The sequence below is a fragment of the Peromyscus maniculatus genome, chromosome 20 (genome assembly GCF_049852395.1).
Source record: "Peromyscus maniculatus bairdii isolate BWxNUB_F1_BW_parent chromosome 20, HU_Pman_BW_mat_3.1, whole genome shotgun sequence".
Lineage (NCBI taxonomy): Eukaryota > Metazoa > Chordata > Mammalia > Rodentia > Cricetidae > Peromyscus > Peromyscus maniculatus.
Genome location: NC_134871.1, coordinates 69,397,330 through 69,419,453, shown reverse-complemented (window position 1 = coordinate 69,419,453; position 22,124 = coordinate 69,397,330). Strand labels below are relative to the sequence as shown.

Here is a 22,124-nt window from a genome sequence, read left to right as displayed (position 1 = left end):
CTTAGGCAAGCTCCATGCTGATGGTAATAACCTATAAACTCTTTAACCAGAAAGAACAACACTGAAGCGGAGCTGGTTGAAACCCAGTTTATTGGACCAGAGGCATGCGTCACCCAGAGCCCCGCCTGCTGTCCCCCGACCAGTGCGCGCTTCTCAGCTTTGCCCTGCTTCCTTCTGGGGAGGTCTGATGTCTAAAGAACTCTTGGGAACCAAGGGTTCTCAAAGATGCTATAGCCTCACTCTCTGGCTCCAGGCCGACTACACAGGTGATCTGCCCACAGGAGTCCTGTTTGGGGATTAGAGACCTGGAGACCACGGGGGCAGAGGAGGGCCTGGAAAGGGGTTGGGTCTCTGGCCCGGTACGGGTGGGGAGGCCCTCTGCTTCAACGTGTGGCCCCTCAAGGTCGGGACACACAACAGCAGAGCTTTCTGCTCCCTCTCTAGACCCCGTCTCTTTCTTCACATGACCAAACCCCGCCTCACCAGAAAATGGTGGGCCTGGGCATCCCAGTGAAGAAGGGGCGCTGGGCACCCCGAGCAGAGGAGGGCCGCTGGATGAGGACTTCCGCTTCTGTCTGTGGGTGCCCACTGCCCCAGCTGCACGGTCGCCAGCCCCCAGCTCCCTCGGTCCAGCATAGCTCGGCTCCGGGGTAGGCGCTGCCTCTTCGGGCAGCGACCTCTTCCCCGGGGGGAGGCCACGGTCAGCCAGGCAGAGGGCCTTGGGATAGGTGGAGCGAGGGCGAGGGTGTGTTAAGGCTGTGGGGGAGGGCAGGGTGCCCCGGTTGCAGGGTCAAGGGCGAGGCCAGAAAGAGGCAGAGCTTGTAATTCACAGCTTCCTTTATGTCGCCGCCACCGAGACAGTGCGAAGGTTACAATGCGCGTGTCGTCTCCTTGTGCTTCTCAGAGGGATGTGTGTACACAGTACAGACACCAGGGGGGAGTCCAACTCTTTATACAGGCAAAGGCATTCAGAGACGGGGGGAGGGGGGACGGAGGGGAGAAACAGAAGGGGAGCTGGGGTGGGAGGATGATTCTCAGAGACAAGAGGGGATGGGTGGAGACAGACGGGGCGAGAGGAAAGTATATACAGAGATATAGCAATATAGAGTCTGTATCGTATAGAAATAGAAAATGCAGATGAGGTTGTCGAGAGAAGCAAATGGAGCCGGGGAAGAGGAGCGTTCCATAAGAAAATTTATGGATGTGGCCCTCTGCAAAGGCCTCTGAAAGAGACGCTAGGGAGGTCAGGCTCCAGGACCCCTCTCCCTGAGCTGGAAGCTAACCAGCCAGGTCCTTTATGGGATGTAGAGGAGAGCTGCCTCTTGGGGTTTCTCTCCAGCAGCTTCGAGGTGGAGGTGACTTACAGATATCGGGATGTGGCCTACAGCACCAGGGCCACATGGAGTCCCCGTCTCTACTTCTTCAGGAGATCCTCTACCCCCTAACGATTCCATGTGACGGAGGGAGCAGAACTGAGCGTTTTGTTCTTACCTGGAGACTCGGGCTTGTGGGGAGTCAGTGGGCTGAGAGAGTCTCTTAAGGCTAGGGCAGCCCCCTCACTAGCCCTCTCCCTTAAGGTACATTCTCTGGTTCGGGGTCCAATTTCAGACCCTAGAGATCCCCTCCACCCCTCACTAGGAGAGGGCTTTGGTGACTGGTGGTAGCAGAATGTAGGCGGATACTCAGATGACAGACAGACAGACAGGCTTGGAGCTGGGGGAGGCAGCATGGAGCAGAGGGCAGCCTGCGGTCCTGGCCGGACCTCTCTCGTTCTCTCTTTTTATATTAGTTTAATTTTGTTAAAATAAAAAGATGGGATAGAGGCAGGGAGAGGACTATGGCGAAGACTCCTTCCTCACCAGACATAGGGGAACCACTGCGCAGGAGTGCAGCTGAGTCCCCAGGGTCGATGGGGGCAGCTGGGGGCCCCTCCTCCTCCTCCTCCTCGCCCTCCCCATCTGGGCCTTTGGTACGGTGGCCTGCGGGGGGCTTAGCAGGTAAAGTCCTCAAACGTGCCTCGAGCGGGATGGTGAGGTAGGATGTTGGCCGCGTAGGTCATCCCGGCGGGATGGCCCCGGAGGCTCTCGCAGGGATTCTAGCGGAGGGAAACGAGACAAGGGGACAGGTTACCGCTGCAAGGGCTGCAGGTAAAAAGGTGGCGTGGAGACGGGGTTGGCGGGGGGCGTCGGGGGAAGGGGCAGGCCAGAGGACGCCCCGTGCCTTGCTCCCTCACGTGTCTTTTGACGTCATCCAGGCTGAGCGCCACGCCCTTGTCCGCGCTGCTCCTCTTGGCCTCCTTCTGGCATTTCCCTCTTCTACACAACCGGTGCTTAATGACCTGGGAGAGGCCGGCCGGGGGCAGGTTGGGTGGACTGGAACCCCCAACCCTGTGCGGCCCCGCCCCGCCCCGCCCCCCTTACCTCGTAGGCATAGTCAAAGAGTTCCAGCACTGTGAGGATGCTGGCCCCGATGAACAAGCCCATCTGGCCCCCGATGTCTCCTGCGGGTTCAGGTTGGAGAGGTTAGCGGGCTCAGGACGCCGAGGCCGGGGAGGCGATGAGGCTCAACAAGACAGGGGACACGGCAGCCATGTTTGCAGAGACTGGCCCCTTGGTACACAAGGGTCAGAAAACCAGAATCTGGCAGGATTTTTAGTCTATGCTTTTCTGTATCTTCCTACTTTTCCAAAATGAGTAGTTATAATTCGGGGAAGCAACAATGAATTCTTTACAAAATGCACCACTTGCTTAGCATCCGATGGTCCACTTTCAAGGACAGGTGAAAGTTTCTGTTCCTCTCCCTCAGCCCCTTTCTCGGACCTACCTGCTGGTCTTTTCCACTTTGTCCTAAGAGAAGGCCCCGCCCCTTTCCCCCACTTCATGCCGTACTAGAGGGCTCGGGGGAAAGACCTTTGGGGACGGGACAGACTGGGAGCACCAGGCATTGGGTTAGGAGGGGGCCCTGTCATGTCCTAGGCACAGGAGAGGGCTGGTTCTGTTCACAAGCTCACCCAAGAGCCCTGCGATCTCATAGGCCTTTTTCTGCTCGATGGTCTCATAGTTGAGAACTTCAAAGAAGATGTCCAGCACCAGGATGTTCTCCCTGTGCAGGGATGAGAGGGGAAGAGCTAGGGTCGAGTCATATCTCTGCCCCCCGGCACGAGACAGGTCATCTTAGCATGAGAGCCTCTCTGAGGCTGTTTCCATATTCCTAAACGAGATCCTGCCTTCTCGAGGTGCCGCGAGGGTTAAATGAAATGGCATGCATGAAAAGACACACTGCATGCTGGCAAGTGGGAGGTGATCCCGGTTACAGCAAGGAATTTGGAGCTGGAAGATGAAGCGAGAATCTCGCAGCGGGGGTTGGGGGTGGGGGGAGCACGCTTGATCTCCCCCCCACACACACACACAAACCACACTCTTTGGTTGCCTCCTGGACCTTCCGTGAATTCTCTCGACTTCCTGTGAGACTCCCGTTAAAGTCCGCTCGTACCCTCCACGGTCCTAGCACAGGGGCCCCGCCCCGCCCAGGAGCGTCCTTACCCTATGTACTGCTCGGATTTGTTGAACTTCTTGGCCAGGTACTTGGCCGAGGCTTTGCTGGGGATCTTGACCATGGACAGCTCCTTGCCGTAGCGGGTCAGGTTGCAGGGCATCTCGCACACGCAGTATTCCTGGTCCTTCTCCACTAGGAAGTCTGGGCCCGTGTAAGAGGCACTCGTTGAGTGGGGTCCTTCAGCCAGCCCCTTCCCAATGTGGACATGCTGGCCCCGCCCAGAGGGTCCTTTAGGACCCCTCCTTGGCCTCAGCCCCGCGTCTGCCCCTAGCTGATCTCCACCAGCCTCCCTGCGGATATATTTCATCTCATGTGTCATCCCCTCAGGGTTCTCGAGGACCAATCATCTGAGGCTGAAAGAGCATGAAGGCCCCTCCCAAGAGATCCTTATTAATTCTCCTCGGGGACCTTGGTGGTGCAGTTCCCAGCATCTAGAGGCTACTGCGGGTGGAGGCCCAGCCTAATGCAGGAAGGAGTTCACCCTTGATCTCGGTCCTCCGTGCAGGATCGCACGCTCTTCCCTCTCTCTACCTGTCCCAGGTCAGAGGTGCTCACCCAGGGCAGGATCTGCACACTCCTTGTACTGCTCTGGGGTGCAGTATGGGGCGTCCCCTGCAAAGGAGAGAAGATGGTGGGACAGGTAGAGACTAAAGGGGTGGTGGCATGATACTATGTGAGGAGGAGGCTGGAAGATGGGACGTAAGGACTGGCCATCCCTAGGACCCTGGAAGTGACCTACTCTGACAGTCCACCCTTTCCAGACCCTTCCACCCCCTCCCTGTAGACATAGGCAGGAACTGAGAGACAAGAGCCAGAAAGATAAGAAATGGAGTGATCTGGGACCAGGGTTAGGGAGGCCAATACAGATGGGGCACAGGTGAGGGGCGGTGCAGCCTGAGATAGCCCCAGACTGGAATCCTGGGGCCTGACCTGGCATGTGCACCATCCGGCAGTTACAGTTCTCCACCAGGTAACGGGTTTCACAATCAATGCGGCAGGCGGTGATGCTGTAGGAGTCGAAGAAATCCGAGTCCATGGTAACAGCATTGCAGGTGCCCCAGGGTGAGGGCAGGTAGATGAGCTGCTGGGAGAGCCGGGGAGCTGGGGAAGTGTGGGGACTTCTCCCCAACTCACCTTAACGGGCTTCTCTGGCCAAATGCAGGACTCAGGAGTCGTATCCCTGCACCTCTAAAGGTCTTCGAGTTTATAGAGTGTTCCTTCCATTCTTGATCATTCACCTCTGTGTGTGTGTGTGTGTGTGTGTGTTGTATGTGTGTGAGTATGGCTCTACCCCAATGCATAGCTCAGAAGTAGAAGTAGCTGTGTTCCTCTGTGTCTTTCTACTTATGTTTTCGAGGTAGGACCTCTTACTGAACCTGGGGCGTGTTGGCTATCCCCAAGGATCCACCTGTCTCTGCACCCCGCAGCTCAGAACTGGGGTCACAAGTGTGCACCACCTTGATCTTTACGCAGGTGTTAGGGACCTCGGTTGAGGTCCTCATGTGTGTGTAATAGACACTACCCACTGAGCCACCTTCCCAGCACCCCAGAACCCCGTCTTGATTCCTCAACACACAACCCCAGAAGTAGTTTTCTGCAGCCCCCTCACCCTCTGCTCCTGGCAAGACACAAAAGTCTGGAAGCCCGGGGCCACGCCGAAGCCCAGCTGGTCGATGAAAGGAGGTTCATCCTGACTGTGGATCTGCACTTTGATGCCGGCTTCGAAGGACGTCTCGTCTGTAAAGATGAAGGCATGTGACTTGGGAGGGTTTTTAAGTCCCTAATCGTCTGCAGAGTCGGGGGCATCATACCTCCCCTGGTAATAAGCACAGTCTCCCCTGGGACTTGGTGAGGAGGCTATGGGGTCCTAGCACACTTCCGGCCTCCTGTGTTAGCAGCTCCACGGTCCTCCAGTGACCTCTGCATCCTACACACGTCTTTTCTTACCTGGTGTCTGCGATGTATCTTAGTGTTTCAGTTTATTTCTCCTGGAGTGCCACTCTCCATTTCTCCTCATCCCTTTCTCCTCCCTCCCCATCTCTCTACCCCTAGATCCCCTGAGACCAGACGGGCAGGCAGCCCAAGAAGACAGGGAGTTATTTATAGAGTGAGTGGCGGCCACTGATGGAAGAGGATGGCTGGTTACCTTGGAGAGTAACTGAACCAGGAAGGGGGAGCCAGGGAATCGAGAGTGTGGAAGTCACATAGGGGCAAAGTCACATAGGGGAGAGATCTTAGGAGAAAGGGGAAGAGTCTGAGCCTGGCCTCAGGGCCAGAGGGGTCTAGGGAGGGGCTCCCAAGCAGGGTAACGTACCAGTCTCTCCCCACACAGGCAGGTATTCATCTTGCTGGATGTCCAGCATGATCTCCAAACCATTGCCAGTGCCGCCTTTCATGGTCTTCAGCCGTGGCCGCCCATCTTGGCCTGAGTTGAATGTGTAACATTTCCCGTACCGTGTGAAGACCTGGTGGAAGGCAGTGGAGAACATGAGAGTCCCGCCGGCCGGCCAGATGGGCTGCTGGTTGGGTTTAACCAGTGGGAACCACAAGGCAGAGAAAGAGAGAGGGAGGGAGGGAGGGAGGGAGGGAGGGAGGGAGGGAGGGAGGGAGGGGGGAGGGAGGGAGAGGAGTCCTCATCCCCTCTCCTTGCCTCTCTGTAACACTGGCAGTGGCTTAGACCCTCCATGATCGTAACTCTTGCCAGGACTCCCTTTGTGTCCTTCAGCCTAGAAGTGATAACAGTTCCCCACTATTACCAGCTGCATTGGCTCCATGGCTTCCTTAATCCTGCACACAGCTTCGCAGACAGCCCCCTTGTTAAAGTCTTTTCAACTCAACTATCAAGGGTCAATCTTTCTTGCTAGGATCCTAACCTGTGCACCTCCGTCGCCATGATCCTGTAACTGCCAGACTTCTGAGGCCTTCTGCAATAGATCTTTAGGTCTTTGCTTTGAGATTCCAACCCCCTGAACTAGAAATCCTCCCCAAGACCTTCCTCCACCTAAGCCCCTCAAGCTAAGCCCTTTGGTTTCTTCCTGATAGCATCCTCTCGTATCCACCATTGTTCCGTTATCACTAGAACCTGAATGCAAGCCCAGTTGCCATGCCAAGAACCAAACTTAACTCGGGCATATCACCTCCTCCCCCCCAGACTCAGGACTGAGTACCCAGGCATGGCATGTTGGGGTGCTCAGTTCCAAGGCATGGCATGTTGGGGTGCTCAGTTCCAAGGCATGGCATGTTGGGGTACTCTCATAGAGCTCTGAGGGCCTCAAGGCAGATACCTTCCTTGTTAGGTGACCCTGTATCTTCTGCCCTCCCTGAGGCCCAGTGATCAGAACCAGAACCACCAGGTCACAGTCATTTCAGGGGTGAGATGACACCCATGTGCTCCTACATGGTAGAACATAGAGGACTGGGTATAGAGAAAGGCCAGGCATCTGAAATCTGCAGGGGACCAGAGCAGCATCAGGCCAGACGGCAAGCTGAACTGGAGAGATGGTGGGTAGCAGATGGCTCCTTAACTAGGAAGTCCCTCTACCTCTGGGTGGAAAGACCAATGGGGAAAGGTGACATTTTCCAATGATGGCTTCCTCCAGGAAGAAAGTTCTGGCCATTTAATCAGAGCTGGAAACATGGGCTTTGATTTAGAGGATTCCCAACTTCACAGACAGATGGATCACACACACACACACACACACACTTTCTTACAACACTTATATACACTACACACACATACTCACTCACTCTTACACATCTACTCACATTTTCTCACAACACTTACACACACTTCTCTCTCTCTCTCTCTCTCTCTCTCTCTCTCTCTCTCTCTCACACACACACACACACACACACACACACACACACACACAGCTGTAGGGAATCAACTCCCTTAGGAAAGAACACAGGAGATAAAGTAAGGTTGCAATGAAGTCCCTGTCGTGAGATTTGCCGACATGGTGCTGGGATGAAGGTGGGGGCTGTCCCCTCCTGTGACCCCCTTCTGCACCTCTAGAGACTAGGTGACCCCCCCACTATCACTCCAGGGATGATAGTCAGCCACTGGCCAGACATAGCTACCCACCCCATCAGAGGCTGACTTCCCAGCTCGGGCTTGGTTCTGGGGCCGTGCTGGACCGTGGAGAGGTCCAGGGGAGAGCAGACGAGACTAGAGGATGTTCCAGGCATCAGAACGGCAGCCAATTACAGATGGGAACGTATTTCAAGACACAGCTAGGAAGAGCTGTGAACCTGGGGCTCTTGGTCCAGCTCTGGGATCCCAGGGGAGCTCTGGCCCAGGTCAGGCAGGGTTCAGCAGTTACCAGCCCCAGGCCAGTGATGGCTAGAGAGGGCCGTGGCATATACTCTTGGGATGTTACGCTAAGCGTGGGCCCCACTCACCACTGAGAAGTTGTGGGGACCGCAGGGGCCCCCGCAGTAGGAACAATAGAGCAGCATGTCTTCCAGCCGGTGGCAGGACCGATTGTAGAAACGGTGGAGATTAAAGGGCTCCCCGGAGAAAGCCTCTGGCCCAGGGGGAGCAAGGGGCACCCCAGGGTCATCACTTTCATCCAGCCCTAGCATAGGGGCCAGGTAGAGCAAGTCGGGGTAGCTGAGCTGGGACAACCGGACGGCGTTGGTGTTACAGAGCGTGACTGCCGGGAACACCAGCTCCGTGGTGGCCACTTCATCTAGCAAAGTCACGTGTGGGTAGCTGAGGTAATAAGCCACTCGGTCGCCTACCTGGCACAGGAAGGCACCCAGTGCTATGACAAAGGCCACTGCCCACAGGACCTGCCTCGGCCCCGGGCCCCCTTCCACAAAGACGTGGCTGGCACCGTGGAGGGTACAGCTGTTGGCGAAGGCCACCAAGTCCCTAGGTGAGTCCTCCTCACCCAGATCCCTCTTCACTGCCTCCTTTTCCTTCTCTTCCTCCTCCTCTTCCGATTCTGAGCTGTCCTGCCGCTGCCGGCGGTGGTGAGGACCCCAGATATCTCCCATGGGTCCCGGGGCTTCCTCTCCAGAGGAGAATGACACAGAGCAAAAGATCTGGATGGGCATCTTCTCCAGGGGCAGGAGGAAGGTGCCGGAGGGGAAGGAGATGGTGTGGTCCAGCAGGGCCGGCTACGGGACCCCGTGGCTAGGCCTCCACCGGCCCAGCTATTGGTGCTTCCTCACCAGAGCCTCTGTGGCAGTGTGGCTGATCTGGGGCCGGGCACCGGGAGGAGGACCAGGCTGCCCTGCTGGAGAGGGCGGTGTCTGTGCTGATGAATAATTGATGGCATGGGGAAGATGGCCTGCTGGGGAGGAGGGGAGCTGGAGACCTTTGTCTGACACTGGTTTTAAGCCAAGTGAGAGCCGTGGGAAAGTCTGGGGTTTGGTACCCCACTCCTCAGGTGAGATGGCCCAATCCTCCCATTGCCAAGAGGACCTCCGCTGTGTGTCTAACAGGACACATGCGCTTAAGCTTGCCTCCAACAGCTCCCCGGCATGTCCCTCAGTTTCCCCATCCCTGTTCTCCTTTATTCTCACTCAATCTAGACCTTCTCTCCTGGGATATCCCAGCTCAGGCCATCCTTAGGCACTGTCTCTAATCACTCCAATCGTTTCCTTGACCCCCACATCTCTGGTCCACCCTCAGGCTGCTGTTCACTCTAACTGTTCCTTTGGTACTTGCTTACCTCCCAATCACTGGCCCCAATTTACTTCCCTGGAGGCCTGAGCATCCCGCAGTGACTCCCTTGACCCCCCCAGTTCCCTCCAGCTAATCTCTAACTCCTTCTCCCCGACCTACAGCTCTATTTCAGGCCCACAGCCCTCCCCCCACAAGCTCTCTAGCTTAGGTCTCCTCCCCCCCCCCACCTTTCTTTGTGGCTTGTGGGGCAGCCCAGGTTCCATTAGCAGAAATGTCTCACTGACCACAGACTCATTTCTGACCAGTTCCCAGCACTGGGGGAGGGACTCTTGAAGCTGAAAAGCTTGCTGACAGAACACTTCTAACCCTTCCACAGATTGCCTTCCCCCACTTAAAAAAAAAAAGCCAACCAGTTTAGAAGAGGGTCGTGAGAATCTCTCCAGGGGGCGGAAGAGATTGTAGCCAGTGTGGAGATAGAAGGTCCTGGGACAGGTGAAGTGTGGGGAACCCACGCGAGAGCTTCCCCCCAATCCTAGCATTACAAACCCCTCCCGTCCCGAGGCTCCCTCAGGTCTCCATGTACCATTCCCTGCCCCCAGGCTCCTGACCCCTCTGTGCCCTGATTGTCCAGGGCCACTGGTTGAGGAACTTGAGCCACCAGCCAAGTCTCTAGGGCCAAGAAGGTGACCTAGGACAGGGAAGAGAGGGAGGAAGGGAGGGAGGGAGGGAGGGAGGGAGGGAGGGAGAGTCCGGTAAGCAGATTAACTCTTTCTCAGCAGTCTTCCTGGGCCTTCCCTTTCCTCCGGCAGTCTAAGGCCTAACCTCACTCCCCGATCCCCATCCCATTTGCCGGAGAGACCCCGGGATGTGCTGGGATGAGAGGCAGGGTGCTGGGTTCTAGAAGAGCTGACTGTTGTGTAACGTTTGGCCTCAGCTTTCCTGCTAGGACACGAAGCCCCGAAGAGAAAGCCTTGAGGTCTGGACCCTCTCCAGCCTTCCAGTGCCCTTAGATGTACCTCAGCTCTTTTCTCTGAATGACAAGCAGCCTCCCAACCAGACTCTCAGCCTCCCGTGTCCCTGTCTCTACTTCATGTCGTGATCCTGCCCATTTCCCTGCTGAAAACTCCTCAGTGCTTTCTGGTAAAGCTCATCGCCTGTGATGGACCTATCTAACAGGAAGCCCTGTACCCTGCACCCTCATTTCTGACACTGCCCCCCAATCCAGCGCCCAGCGCCCAGAAGCCTCCCAGACACACTAGGCTCACCCCAGCCCCAGGATGTTCGCTTGGCTCCTTCTCGTTTCTTTCTTATCTTTTTGTTTCATGTAGTGTGACCTTGTGTGGCAGTGTGGCAGTCAGGAGACAGTGTTCAGAAATCGGTTTTCCTTTTCCACACTGGGCTCTCAGAACCAGACTCAAGCGATCAGAGCCTGCGCTTTTCCCTGCCGGTCATCTTGCTGGCCCTGATGACATCATCAGCATTATTGTTGTTGTTGTTGTTGTTGTTATTTTCAACATGGTTTCACTCTGTAGACCAGGCTGGCCTTGAGGCTCACAGAGATCCAACTGTGTCTGCCTCCCAAGTGCTGAGATTAAAGGTGTGAGCCACCACCATGTCTGGTGCCTCTGATCTTACTTACTTACTTATTTATTTATTTATTTATTTATTTATTTATTTATTTATTTAATGTCTATGAGTGTTTCGCCTGCATGTGCAACTGTGCACCACAGTGTGTGCCACACTAAGAAGGTCAGAAGAGGGTGTTAGATCCCCTGGAACTGGAATCACAGACCACCTGAAGGTGGTTGAGAGCCGCTATATAGGTGCTGGGAATGGATCAAGTGTCCTCTGGAAGAGCAGCCATGTTCTTCGCTGCCGAGCCAGCTCCCCAGCCCAGCCCTCTGGTCTTTCCAGAGAGACAGGCTCTTCCTGTGTTGCTGTCCCTGAACTCCTGGGCCCTCCATCCTTCTGCCTTACCTTCCAAGCAACTGGGGTTCCAGGCCCAAGCCACTCTGCCCAGCTCCCCACTTATTTTTCAATACTTCATTTCTATATTCCTTACAACAAGAAGTCTTCCCTGACTCCACAACGGCACAGCGCCTGCCCAGGGCTCAGATAGAAGGGTTCGGTCTCTACTCAGGGCATTGCGGAGGTGAGGTAACCCACAGCTCCGTGAGCGTGGAGCTTGTGAGAGGGAACGATCAAGGTAGAGAGGCCGCATCAAGGAAAAGAAGTGAGAGAAAGACTAACCACATGAAAGTGGCCTGGCAGGATGGCTGCAGATAAAGATGCTTGCCACAAGCCTGGCACCCCCCGAGTTTAACCCCTAGAACTCATGGAGTGGGGGGAGAGGACTGACTTCCACAACTTGTCCTCTAAGCTCCATAGTGCACACCCACACACAAACTAGACGGGTAGGTGGATGGACGGACGGACGGACGGACAGACAGACAAAATAAAACCTCACAAAAGTGACTGGGTATGAGGAGAGAGATCAGCTACCTTCAACTGTTGTCTTCTCCCATACAAATCCATGGATTCCCTTTCTGTCTGCTGCCCCATGGACTTTTTTTTACCTATCTGCCAGGCCGTAGTTCTCAGGTGACAGGGCCTGCTCTGTTGCCCTTATTCCTCAGGGCAGTTTCAGAGGTTAAGTTCCAGCCTTGGTTTGTGGGCTGCTGACTGAGGTTGACTGTTGATGCCTGTAAGTCTCTTGACCACTAGAGGGCACCGTCTCCCTCCTTCAGACATCCTGGAGGTGATTGTAGCTTGGCTTCACAAAAAGAGGAAACTAAGGCAGGGAGAGCTTCAGGCTGAGAGTCCCCACCAGAGGGGAGGCTGTGAAGCGCACAGCAGCTTCAGTGGACAGTGAGTTGAAGAAATTCTTCACCGCACCTGCACCAAGACTCACCATGCACTCCCACACAGCAATACACAGACACAGGCACACAAACACGCTCACTCAGTGCACACACACACACACACACACACACACACACACACACACACGTGCACACACGCGCATGCACACACTCACGTCCCTATACTTTTCCCTCCCCATCTCTGTCCTCATTCTTTAAGTTCCCTCTCACTTTCATTCCATCCGGGTAGGCAAATTCAAGGTTTTTCAGTAATGGGAAGGTAAGGAGAGGCCAGGAACCACACACAGGCTCCTGAAGAGGTGATCACACACAAACACAGATTGACACTCAGTTCTGGGCCCTCCGGGCCCACAGTCTAGCTTAGCTCTGGAGTGCATGCTGAATGAGGTCCTGGATCCATTCCCTTGAGTCACATAAACCAGACATGGTGGCACTTGTTTGTGCCAGCAGGAGGGTCAGAAGCTACAAACCTTATTTAAGACCACCATGAGATCCTGTTTCAAAATGAATAAATAACGAGGCCTGGTCACACATATCTTTAGTCCCAGTACTTGGGAGGCAGAGGCAGGCAGATCTCTGAGTTTGAAGCCAGCCTGGTCTACAGAGTGAGTTCTAGGTCAGCCAGGGCTTCATAGTAGTATATGCATGTGTGTGGTGTGCACTCTTGTCCATGTGTCCCTTCATGGACACCAGAAGTTAAAGTTGGGTATTCTATAAATCTCCACCTTATATCAAAGTAAATATAAATCAATGAGCAATCCATCTCGGGGCTTCCCATCCTTGAATGAACCTCTTCCCCAGGTCCTTCCTCACCAAGGTTCCTCTGTAGCTATGTATGGTAACTGAGTAGCTTCTTACTTTCTCTGTGTCCTTTCTGAATTTCATCTCCCTCCACATCTAGGCATTTGGTGATTTTCAACTAATAACTCATGGGCTCTTTCCACAGCCCTGACCTCGTCCCCATTTCACAAGCAAGTATTGGGACCACAAGGGCTTGGGCGTTGGCTCAGTAGATGAAGGGCTTGAGGTACAGGCGTGAGAACCTGGGTTCAGATCCACAGCGCCCACACAAAAACTGGACAACTGGCTACAATCCCAGCACTGGAAGGTGGAGACAATTGGATCTCTGGAGTTCAGTGGCTGGCTGGGTCCTAGCTAATTTGTGGGCTGCAGGTTCAGTGAGAAAGTCTGTCTCAAAAATAAATAAATAAATAAATAAATAAATAAATAAATGAAGGGACTGGAGAGATGGTTCAGCCGTCAAGAGCACTGGCTGCTCTTTCAGAGGACCTAGATTCAATTCCCAGCACCCACATAGCAGCTTGCAACTATCTGTAATTCCAATTCCAGGAATTGTATACCCCCTTACATGGTACACAGACATATATGTAAAATACAAATACACATAATAAAAATAGAATAATTTATTTAAAAATAAAGAAATGGAGAATGATAGAAGACATCCTGCTCTGACCTCTGGCTTCCACACAGGCACACATGGGCAAGTGTGCTTACATACATGCATGCACAACACACACACACACACACACACACACACACACTCCCAAAGTACTGAGTCACAGCAACCAATTCAAGTCCCCTAATGATCAAGTTTTAAGATTAAAGCTGGGTGTGGTGACACACACCTTTAATCTCAGCACTCAGGAGGCAGAGGCAACTGGATCTCTGTGAGTTCAAGGCCAGCCTGGGCTACATAGTAAGTTCCAAGACAGCCAGAGCAAATAGCTCAAATATAGTTCAAAAACAAACAGACAGACAGACAAACAGATTAGCAATTAGAATGAGGTCATCTATCTCTAAATCCTTTCTATCTGCATTGCTCATTCACTGTGGGGAACAGAGTGTGGGCCAGATCCTGCCCTTATGAAGCCGACTGTCTAGTGATTTAAAACATTTATGAACCAAACTATGGTGAATGTTAGGAAAACATTATTGGGGCAGAGGACAGGGGTGGGGGTGGGGGTAGGGGGGGCTGACTTAGACTGAAGAATCAGAAAGGTTTCCTGAGGCAGTGATCTCCCTGCTTCTCTCTCTCTCTCTCTCTCTCTCTCTCTCTCTCTCTCTCTCTCTCTCTCTCTCTCTCTCTCACACACACCCTCCATACCACCCTGTGTGTGTTTCAAACAGAGAAGAGTGAGGACCTGGACAGAGACAGATGGGGTTGGAAAGGAAGACCAAGTCACCTAGCCTTGTGAGACTCCTGGTCCAATAGTAATGTACGATCTCCGTTGAAGGATGAAGTAACCAAAGCTAGGTTTTGGATGGGTGGTGGTACATACCTACAATTCCAGCACTTGGAAGACTGAGGCAGGAGGATCAGTTCAAGGCCATCATCCTTGGCTACATAGTGAGTTTCAGGCTACCCTGGACTACATGAGACCCTGACTCAAAAAACAAACAAACCAGAAAGAAAGAGAGGGAGAGAGAATGGGAGACTATGAATGAAGCCGCAGATCTTGTCAGGCCTTGGCAGGTTCTATTAAGGTAGGTGAGGGAGTCGGGGTGTCACATGGTCTGCATAACTAGTGGGGTGGTGCCCCACAGCAGACATCCAGGTAAAGGACTTGTTTGAGGAGGAAAAGGATATGAGTTTGGTTCTGTACATGCTGGTTTGCAGGAGCCTTCGGGCCGTCTGAGTAGAGTCTAAGTGGAAAACTGGAGCTGATGTTAGGAGGGGAGGGCTGGCCTGAGACACAGAGTTGGCAGCTGGCGGTGTGTGAGTGGTAATTGAAGTCAGGAGTGAAGGTGCGGCTGCCCAAGAATAGACTAGAAAGTTTAAAAAAAGACAGAAAGAAAGGAAAGGAAACTTGCTTTGGCAGTATCCACTAAAGCTAAATAGAATCCTACCTTATGACTTAACCACAGCCCTACTTCTGTTCCCAAGAGGAACAAGTACACGTGTCAACCAAAAACCAGGAGCAAGGATGTTCACAGTCGCTCTATTTATAACAGTCCCAAACTGGTGACAACCCAAATGTCTAGCGATAGTAGAGTGGCTAAATAAATTGCATTCTATTAATATAATGAGATAACGCAGCATTGAAAGAGAAATGTCTACACACAACACAACCGACTCTCACAAGTGATCACGAGCAAAGGGAGACAGCCCCGAAAAGTAGATGGAGGGTATGAACGACTCTGGGATGTTTGAGAGAGGTGAAACTTTACCCTCCTGCTAGGACAGTGACAGGCTCTCGCGGGGCAGTACTGACCTGAAGGAATCACCTGAGGTGTCGGAAATGTTTGTGTCAATGAGAATATCTACCAACGTAGTACGCACCATTATACTGTAAGATTGCCTTGAACTTACATCCTTGTGATAGAAAAGAAGACGAAAATCACAGGCTGAGCCTGGAGTGCAGGCAATGCACCCTGGCCAAGCAGACGAGATTGAACTGGCAAAGGAACAGAGGAGTGGCCAGTCAGAAGAGTTAAGCCAAGACTTGAGAGTCAGGACATGTAGTGGTTCAGAAAAGGGATCGGGTCAGTTTGTTGCTGTTGCTCTGGGAATCAAACCCAGAGCCTCCTGCATGCAGGCAAGCACATAGCATTGAGCTTTGCCCCCAGCCCTTTAGAGGTTTGCTTGTTTGTTTATTTTGTTATTTTTTTTTTCAAGACAGGGTTTCTCTGTGTAGCTTTGCACCTTTCCTGGAACTCACTTGGTAGCCCAGGATGGCCTCGAACTCACAGAGATCTGCCTGGCTCTGCCTCCTGAGTGCTGGGATTAAAGGTGTGTGCCACCACCACCCAGCATTTTGTTTTGTTTAAGACAGTGTCTTCTGTAGCTCAGACCAGTCTTGAACCTGATATGTAGCTGAGGTTAACATTTAGCTCTTGGTCCTCTTGGGGATGACTTTGAACTCTTGATCTTCCCGCTTCCACCTCCCAAGACCTGGGACTATGAGACTGTGCCACCTTTCCACTCCCCACCCCCTGTTTTGAGACAGGCTGTCACTTGTGTCCCTGCTGGCTTTGAACTAATTACGTAGGGAAGGATGACCTTGAACTCCTGATCCTCCTGCCTCCACCTCCAGAGTACTGGGATTACAGGAACAAGCCGCCATAACCCTGCTCTGCAGGGTTGGAAGAACCAAGGGCCCCATGCAAACACTAGGCAAGCCCTCTACCAACGGAGCGGGTCCCCAGCCCTCTCTGTGCCGGTTTCAATGAGAATGGCCCCCATAGGTACATGTATTTGAACACTTGGTCCCCGGTCAGTGGAACTGTTTGGGAAGGATTGGGAGGTGTGGCCTTGTTGGAGGAGGTGTGTCACGGGGCAGGGGCAGGCTTTGAAGTTTCAAAAGTCCATGCCATTCCTGCAATTAGCTGTCATTGCCTCCTGCTTGTGGATCAAAATGTGAGCTCTTAACTTCTTCTCCAGAGCCATGCCTGTCTGCCTGCTGCCAGGCTCCCCACCATGACGGTCATGGACTCTAACCCTCTGGAACCATGAGCCCTAAATTAAATGCTTTCTTTTATAAGCTGCCTGGTTGTGTTGTCTTATTCTGGCAATAGAAAAACAAACAAACAAACAAACAAAAACAAATTGTGCTAATTGGACCAAGTGAGCAGGAGGTGGCAACCACTTTGGACTTGTTGGTAACACATATATGTACATCAGAGGATGGGAAATAAATCCAACCAAAATTCAAGGGCCTTCTACCTCGGTGAAATTTCTAGAAGTCTAGTAGCGTGGGGCATGCAGAAATATTCCTTTTAAGGTGAAGGGTAAGTTGCTGCCCCTGGCCCCTCCCACCACCGAGAAAGAAGCTTGATGCATAAAGGGCTTGTGTTACTCCGGCCCATATACCAAGACTCGGAAAGCTGCTGGCTTTGACTGGGGCCTGGAACAGGAGGAGGCTCTTTAACAGGTCCAGGCTGCTCTACCACTTGGCCCACATGATCCAGTAGACCTGACAGTACTTGAGGTGTCAGCAGTAAATAAGAATGTTGTTGGAGCCTTTGGCGGGCCCCGGTAGGTGAATTACAGAGGAGACTCCATTTCCAGTACCAACTTCCGTCTTACTTACTTTTCTGTTGCTGTGATAAGATGACATGACCAAGGCAACTTACAAAAGAAAGCATTTAATCTGGGACTCACAGTTCCAGAAGGTTAGAGTCCAAGACCATATGGTGGGGAGCGTGGTGCTGGATAAGGAGCTGAGTGTTTATATCTTGATCTACAAGCATACAAGCATGAGGCAGGGATAGCTAACTGGGAATAGCATGGGCCTTTGAAACCTTAAAGCTCACCTCCAGTAGCCCACCTCCTCCAACAAGGCCACACCTCCTCCAACAAGGCCACACCTCCTAATCCTTCCCAAACAGTTCATCAACTGGGGGCCAAGCATTCAAATACATGAGAATACTGAAGCCATTCTCATTCAAACTCCATGCTCCTCTTTGTTTTTTGAGGCAGGATCTCATTGGGTAGCCCAAGTTAGCCTAGAAATTGAGATCCTCTTGTCTCTGTTTCCTGCGTATCTGGGTCTACAGTCCTGTGCCACTACACATGGCTTGGCTCAACAGTTTTGAAAGCTATTGAAGATCAAGACAAAAACATTTTGCTGGATTTGGCAATATGAAGGTCCCCACTGGTCCTTAGTTAGAGCCATTCAGAGTGGTAGGACCAGGGAGAAGGCAGCCTGGCTAAGCTGGAGATGAGGAAATGGGTACTGAGAGCTGCACGCATCACTTTTTTTTTTTAATTTAATGATTTATTTATTTTTATTTTAAGTGTATTGGTATTTTGCCTACTTGTATGTCTGTGTGAGGGTGTCAGATCCTCTGGAACAGGAGTTACAGACAGTTGGGAACTGCCATGTGGGTGCTGGGAATTGAACCCAGGTCCTCTGGAAGAGCAGCCAGTGCTCTTAACCACTGAGCCACCTCTCCAGCCCCCTATACATCACTTTTCATAACATTGCAGAGAAAGCCCTCTAGTGTGGAGGCTGCTAACAACCATTTATAACTACAGTTCTAGGGGATCTGATGCCCTCTTCTGGCCTCTGCGGCCACTGCATGCACATGTTGCACAGACACATATACACAAAACACCAAGAAATCTAAAAAAAACAAAAACAAAAAACCCTAAAAAATGTGGAGGGTACTCTGGAGATGAAAGATGTATCTATGTATTTTTTTTTAATCTTAGTCTAAAGTCTGATACATAGGGAGTACTCAATGGTTGGTAGCTATCATTATAGCTATGTGTTTATTTATTTGAGATGGGGTCTTACCATGTTACTCAGACTGGTCCCCAACTCCAAGGCTCAAGTGATCATCTAACCTCAGCTACCTAAGTAGCTGATTACCACAGATGCACCACAATGCTTGGCTTAGGTATGTATTTTTAAGTGGAGAGAATAACAAATATGTTTTCATGTTACAGGACAGCTCCACTTGAGGAGTAGAGATGGCTTATAGAGGAGGGAGGTCGATATCAGGAGGATAAAGCTCCTAAAAAAGGCAGAAGGAATCAGACAGTTTGCTAAGACTATCTTAGATAAGATGAATGTTCCTTTCCAGGGGTTGGTACTAAGAGGCAAGAGAAGATCTTGTCTGAGGCTTCTCTTTTCTTGGTCAAATGGGAGCAAGGTCATCTGTTAGGAGGAGGGGTTAAAAAAGCTTGGAAAGGCAGAGCAGAAAAGCCGGCAGGTATCCCTGAGGAGGTTGACCAGTTGGCCAGGACAACACAGCAGGGTTTCTAAGTAGCACTATAGGCCAACTTAAGGATGTTGGTCGTGAAAACCATGTGATGGATGTGATGCCATGCTGCTCTGGGGTGTGGCTTCTTCTGGTACAGTGAGGCTGCCCTGGGGCTACCCTCTGTGGGGTCAGTGGTGGGTTCTTTTAAGATTGGGGATTGGAAAGATGGTGCCTACCATCATTTTTGAGGTATTGCTGGGTATGGGTAGCATGTGCCTTTGGTACAGCACTTGGGAGACAGAGGCAGGGGGCTCTCTGTGTGTTCTAGGCCAGCCTGGTCTACATATAGTTTCCATAAAATAAAATAAAATAATAAAATAAAATAAAACAAAACAAAATAAAATAAAGCCAGGCAGTGATAGGGCATGCATTTGGTCCCAGTACTCACTTGGAAGACAGAGGCAGGGGGCTCTCTGTGAGTTCCAGTCCAGCCTGGTCTACAGAGCGAGATCCAGGACAGCAAAAACTACACAGAGAAACCCTGTCTCAAGTCACTCCCCACAAGTATAATAAGTAAAATAAATAAAAACAGGCAGACATCTAAAGTTTTAGGACACTCATGAGGGGGTGACTCTTGGGGTCACTTCTGCACCCTTCCTGCCCTTCCTACCTCAACACACCGCTTCTCCTCAGACCACATGCAGCTGGGAACCTGGAGCGGCTTTGTCTGCCACACATAGTCCTGTGCCCAAAGCCAGGAGAACATGGACTTGGAAGATCCAAAGGCAAGGCCCTAGACTGTCATGATCTCAGGCAAATCACACAACACCCTGGCCCTCAGTTTCCCCATCTTTCCAATGATAGGCTTCTTGCAGATTCAGGAATTGTGAGGCTTATATGAGCACAAGTAAAGGGAACTTATAATTTCAAAGTTGCTATGGGCTCCTCATACAACAAGAAGTCTGCCCACGTGAAAGCTCCCCCCGCGGCCCCCCCACCCCCCGCACACACAGAGCTGTGCATGCCCCCATGAACATCCACATGTGTCCATTCCACGTTCTATATCCACATTCTCTCCAGACATGGAGATGGAGGGTCTGGATTGGCTGCTGTCCATGGCCCAGGCCACTGCAGCAACCTCTGCTTAGGGATGCTCTTCACCTGGCACACTGATGGGACACATCAGTTAGAGACACACAACACTAACCAGCAAAGCCCAATCTCCTGGCCCCTATGACAGTCACATAGAGGACCTCGGAGTGATGGGTGGGGAAGGGTTTCCTTTCTTAGAACCCATAGGATCTCAAAAGGTCTTAACTGGCCACTCCTTTCCCTTTGGATGGCATTGGCACACTCTCATGTTCTCTCTCTCTCCTCCTGTTCTTTTCCTCTCTCCAGAACCCAGGTTCTGTGAATGATAGGCAAGCACACCACTGAGTTACATCTCCAGCCAGTATCCTCAGTTTTTACAACTTCTTAAGGGAACACGGAAGTTCCATGCTCACTTAAAAATACCCCTTGGTGCTGGGCATGGCTGCCCACACCATTAATCCCAGCCCTCAGGAGGCAGAGGCAGGGGAATCCTTGAGTTTGAGGCCAGCCTGATCTATAAAGGGAGTTCCAGGACAGCCAGGGCGACACAGAGAAACTGAGTGCTTCCCTGTCCCACCTCTCGGATTGCCCACCTACGGGTCCTGACTAGACTGTCCTCAGCCAGAAGCCTTGGCAGCTTCAACTCAGACCAAAAATGAGTGAAAGCTTGTGCCTGGCCAATGGCAGGCAAATGGCTGTGGCTGGAGAGAACTGTCTTTCGGGTGGGAGCACGCTGTAACACCGGAATGTTTGGAGCAGCTGAGCTGAGGAGGCAGGTAGGTGGGAGGAGTCTACCTGGATCTTCCCAAGTCCCCTAAGGGCACAAGTGAGGTCTGCTTTGCACTGCCATGTCTCAGCCCCAGAGCAGGAGCTGGCATTTAGAAGTAGCTCTGTCTGAGGGGGAATGAATCATAGGCGCCCCCTTTGTCCCAACTCCTCATCCCCAATCTCCAATCTCCTCCACCGCATACCCACCCCTCCCCTCCATCATCACAATTGCTTTCCAAAAAGTTGAAGCCATTCTGGAATGACCTGTACCTGTAACAGAATGTCCCCAACCAGTCTGCTGGCATCCCTTCTGCCTCCAGGACACAGTAGGGTGTAGCATACCTCTCCCAGTGGGTGTCCACTGGCTGCTGGCATTAGCTGGGCATCCAGGAAACACTCCTCCTCCCAGCCTTTCACTTCCGACGCTGCCCCCAGAGGCACTGAGTTACTCACATCAATTCCCTATTACTTTAGGCAAGAGCAGGGAGATCAATTAGCTTAGAGTGGCCTCTGAGCTGATAGCAGTCTGGGAGGATGGCAGGGTGGGGGAGGGGCAGGGGCCAGAGAGGGAGCTAAGTCACCCAAAGATCCTTCTTCTGTGCCGGGAGAAGAGGAGGAGGCAGAGCAAGAGACCCTGCCCCAGGCTCTCTGGGTCCCTGCAGCTGGCTCTGCTCAGCTCCTCTCCCCAGAGTCTCTGTCCGTGCAGGCACCCCCGAGGGAGGAGGGCAGGACCGGGGTGGGAGGAGCCCTGCCTCCTGTGGACCCTCTACTAAATCCTCTTTCAAGCCTGGGTCTGTTCCTGTCTGCACAGTCCTGGGCAGGGTCCCTAGGACTGCGTTCTCCCCCCACCCTGCCACTCCCTCCCCGGTGGAGGACGGAAGTCGGGGTAATGAGATCAGGTCCCTCTGAGGATGTTGGCTCCGAGCATCTGTGGGGTCGGGTGGAGTTAGGGGTGTTAGAGGTGGCTGCCGTCTCTGGACCCCCATTACCTGTTTATTTATTTATTTTTCAAAATGTTCACTTTTTTGATGGAGAACCTAGTGCCTTCGCTCTTGCCAATAAGCGCTCTATCACTCTACGTCCCCAGGCCTCCAGTTGCTTTAGAGGACCTCTCTGTTTCCAGCCTGAGCCCCAGGGTCACACCCTTGCTTAGCACCTGTCTCCCTTCAGTGTTCCAGAGCCTTCACGTCTTCCGCTTCAGAACCATGGAGAAGGGTCTACCCCCTTCACCCCGCCCCTTCGCTGGGTGTCCCCACTTGAGGGTCTGGAGGAATCTTGTGGGCTCTCCACAGATTTCCTGCTCCCAGTTCCAGCCCTGCTTAAGATGACTGCTCCCACCACAACCCTACCTCCAGAACCCGCTCTCTATTTCCTCTCTCTCCTCCGAGGCCCAGACATGAATTCCTGCTTCTTTCTCCCTAGGCAAAGGCTCTGGTCTCAGCTGGAGGGCGTAGGGCGGATCGGGCAACCATCTGCGGGCCCCCTCCCATTGGTGCTGCTCAGCATTCCGGCCACATCACGCT

General features: G+C 52.6%; 1 protein-coding gene across 3 annotated transcripts in view; it reads right to left on the bottom strand.

The window, feature by feature from the left end:
* Window positions 1-819: 819 nt before the first annotated feature.
* Window positions 820-22,124, bottom strand: part of Asic1 (acid sensing ion channel subunit 1) — a 27,574-nt gene continuing 6,269 nt past the window's right edge. The window contains exons 1-10 of one of the 3 annotated variants that reach the window (XM_006974408.4): window positions 7,957-8,631; window positions 5,870-6,020; window positions 5,165-5,292; window positions 4,486-4,636; window positions 4,111-4,167; window positions 3,543-3,696; window positions 3,011-3,102; window positions 2,421-2,500; window positions 2,234-2,338; window positions 820-2,095 (exon numbers count right to left, since the gene is read on the bottom strand). In XM_006974408.4, the coding sequence (XP_006974470.2) occupies window positions 1,991-2,095; window positions 2,234-2,338; window positions 2,421-2,500; window positions 3,011-3,102; window positions 3,543-3,696; window positions 4,111-4,167; window positions 4,486-4,636; window positions 5,165-5,292; window positions 5,870-6,020; window positions 7,957-8,616 (1,683 nt within the window). In that variant the 5' untranslated portion in view covers window positions 8,617-8,631 and the 3' untranslated portion in view covers window positions 820-1,990. Of the gene's footprint in view, window positions 2,096-2,233; window positions 2,339-2,420; window positions 2,501-3,010; window positions 3,103-3,542; window positions 3,697-4,110; window positions 4,168-4,485; window positions 4,640-5,164; window positions 5,293-5,869; window positions 6,021-7,956; window positions 8,632-22,124 lie in introns of those variants that run through there. The other 2 variants (XM_076556752.1, XM_042264602.2) reach the window with 2 other exon arrangements.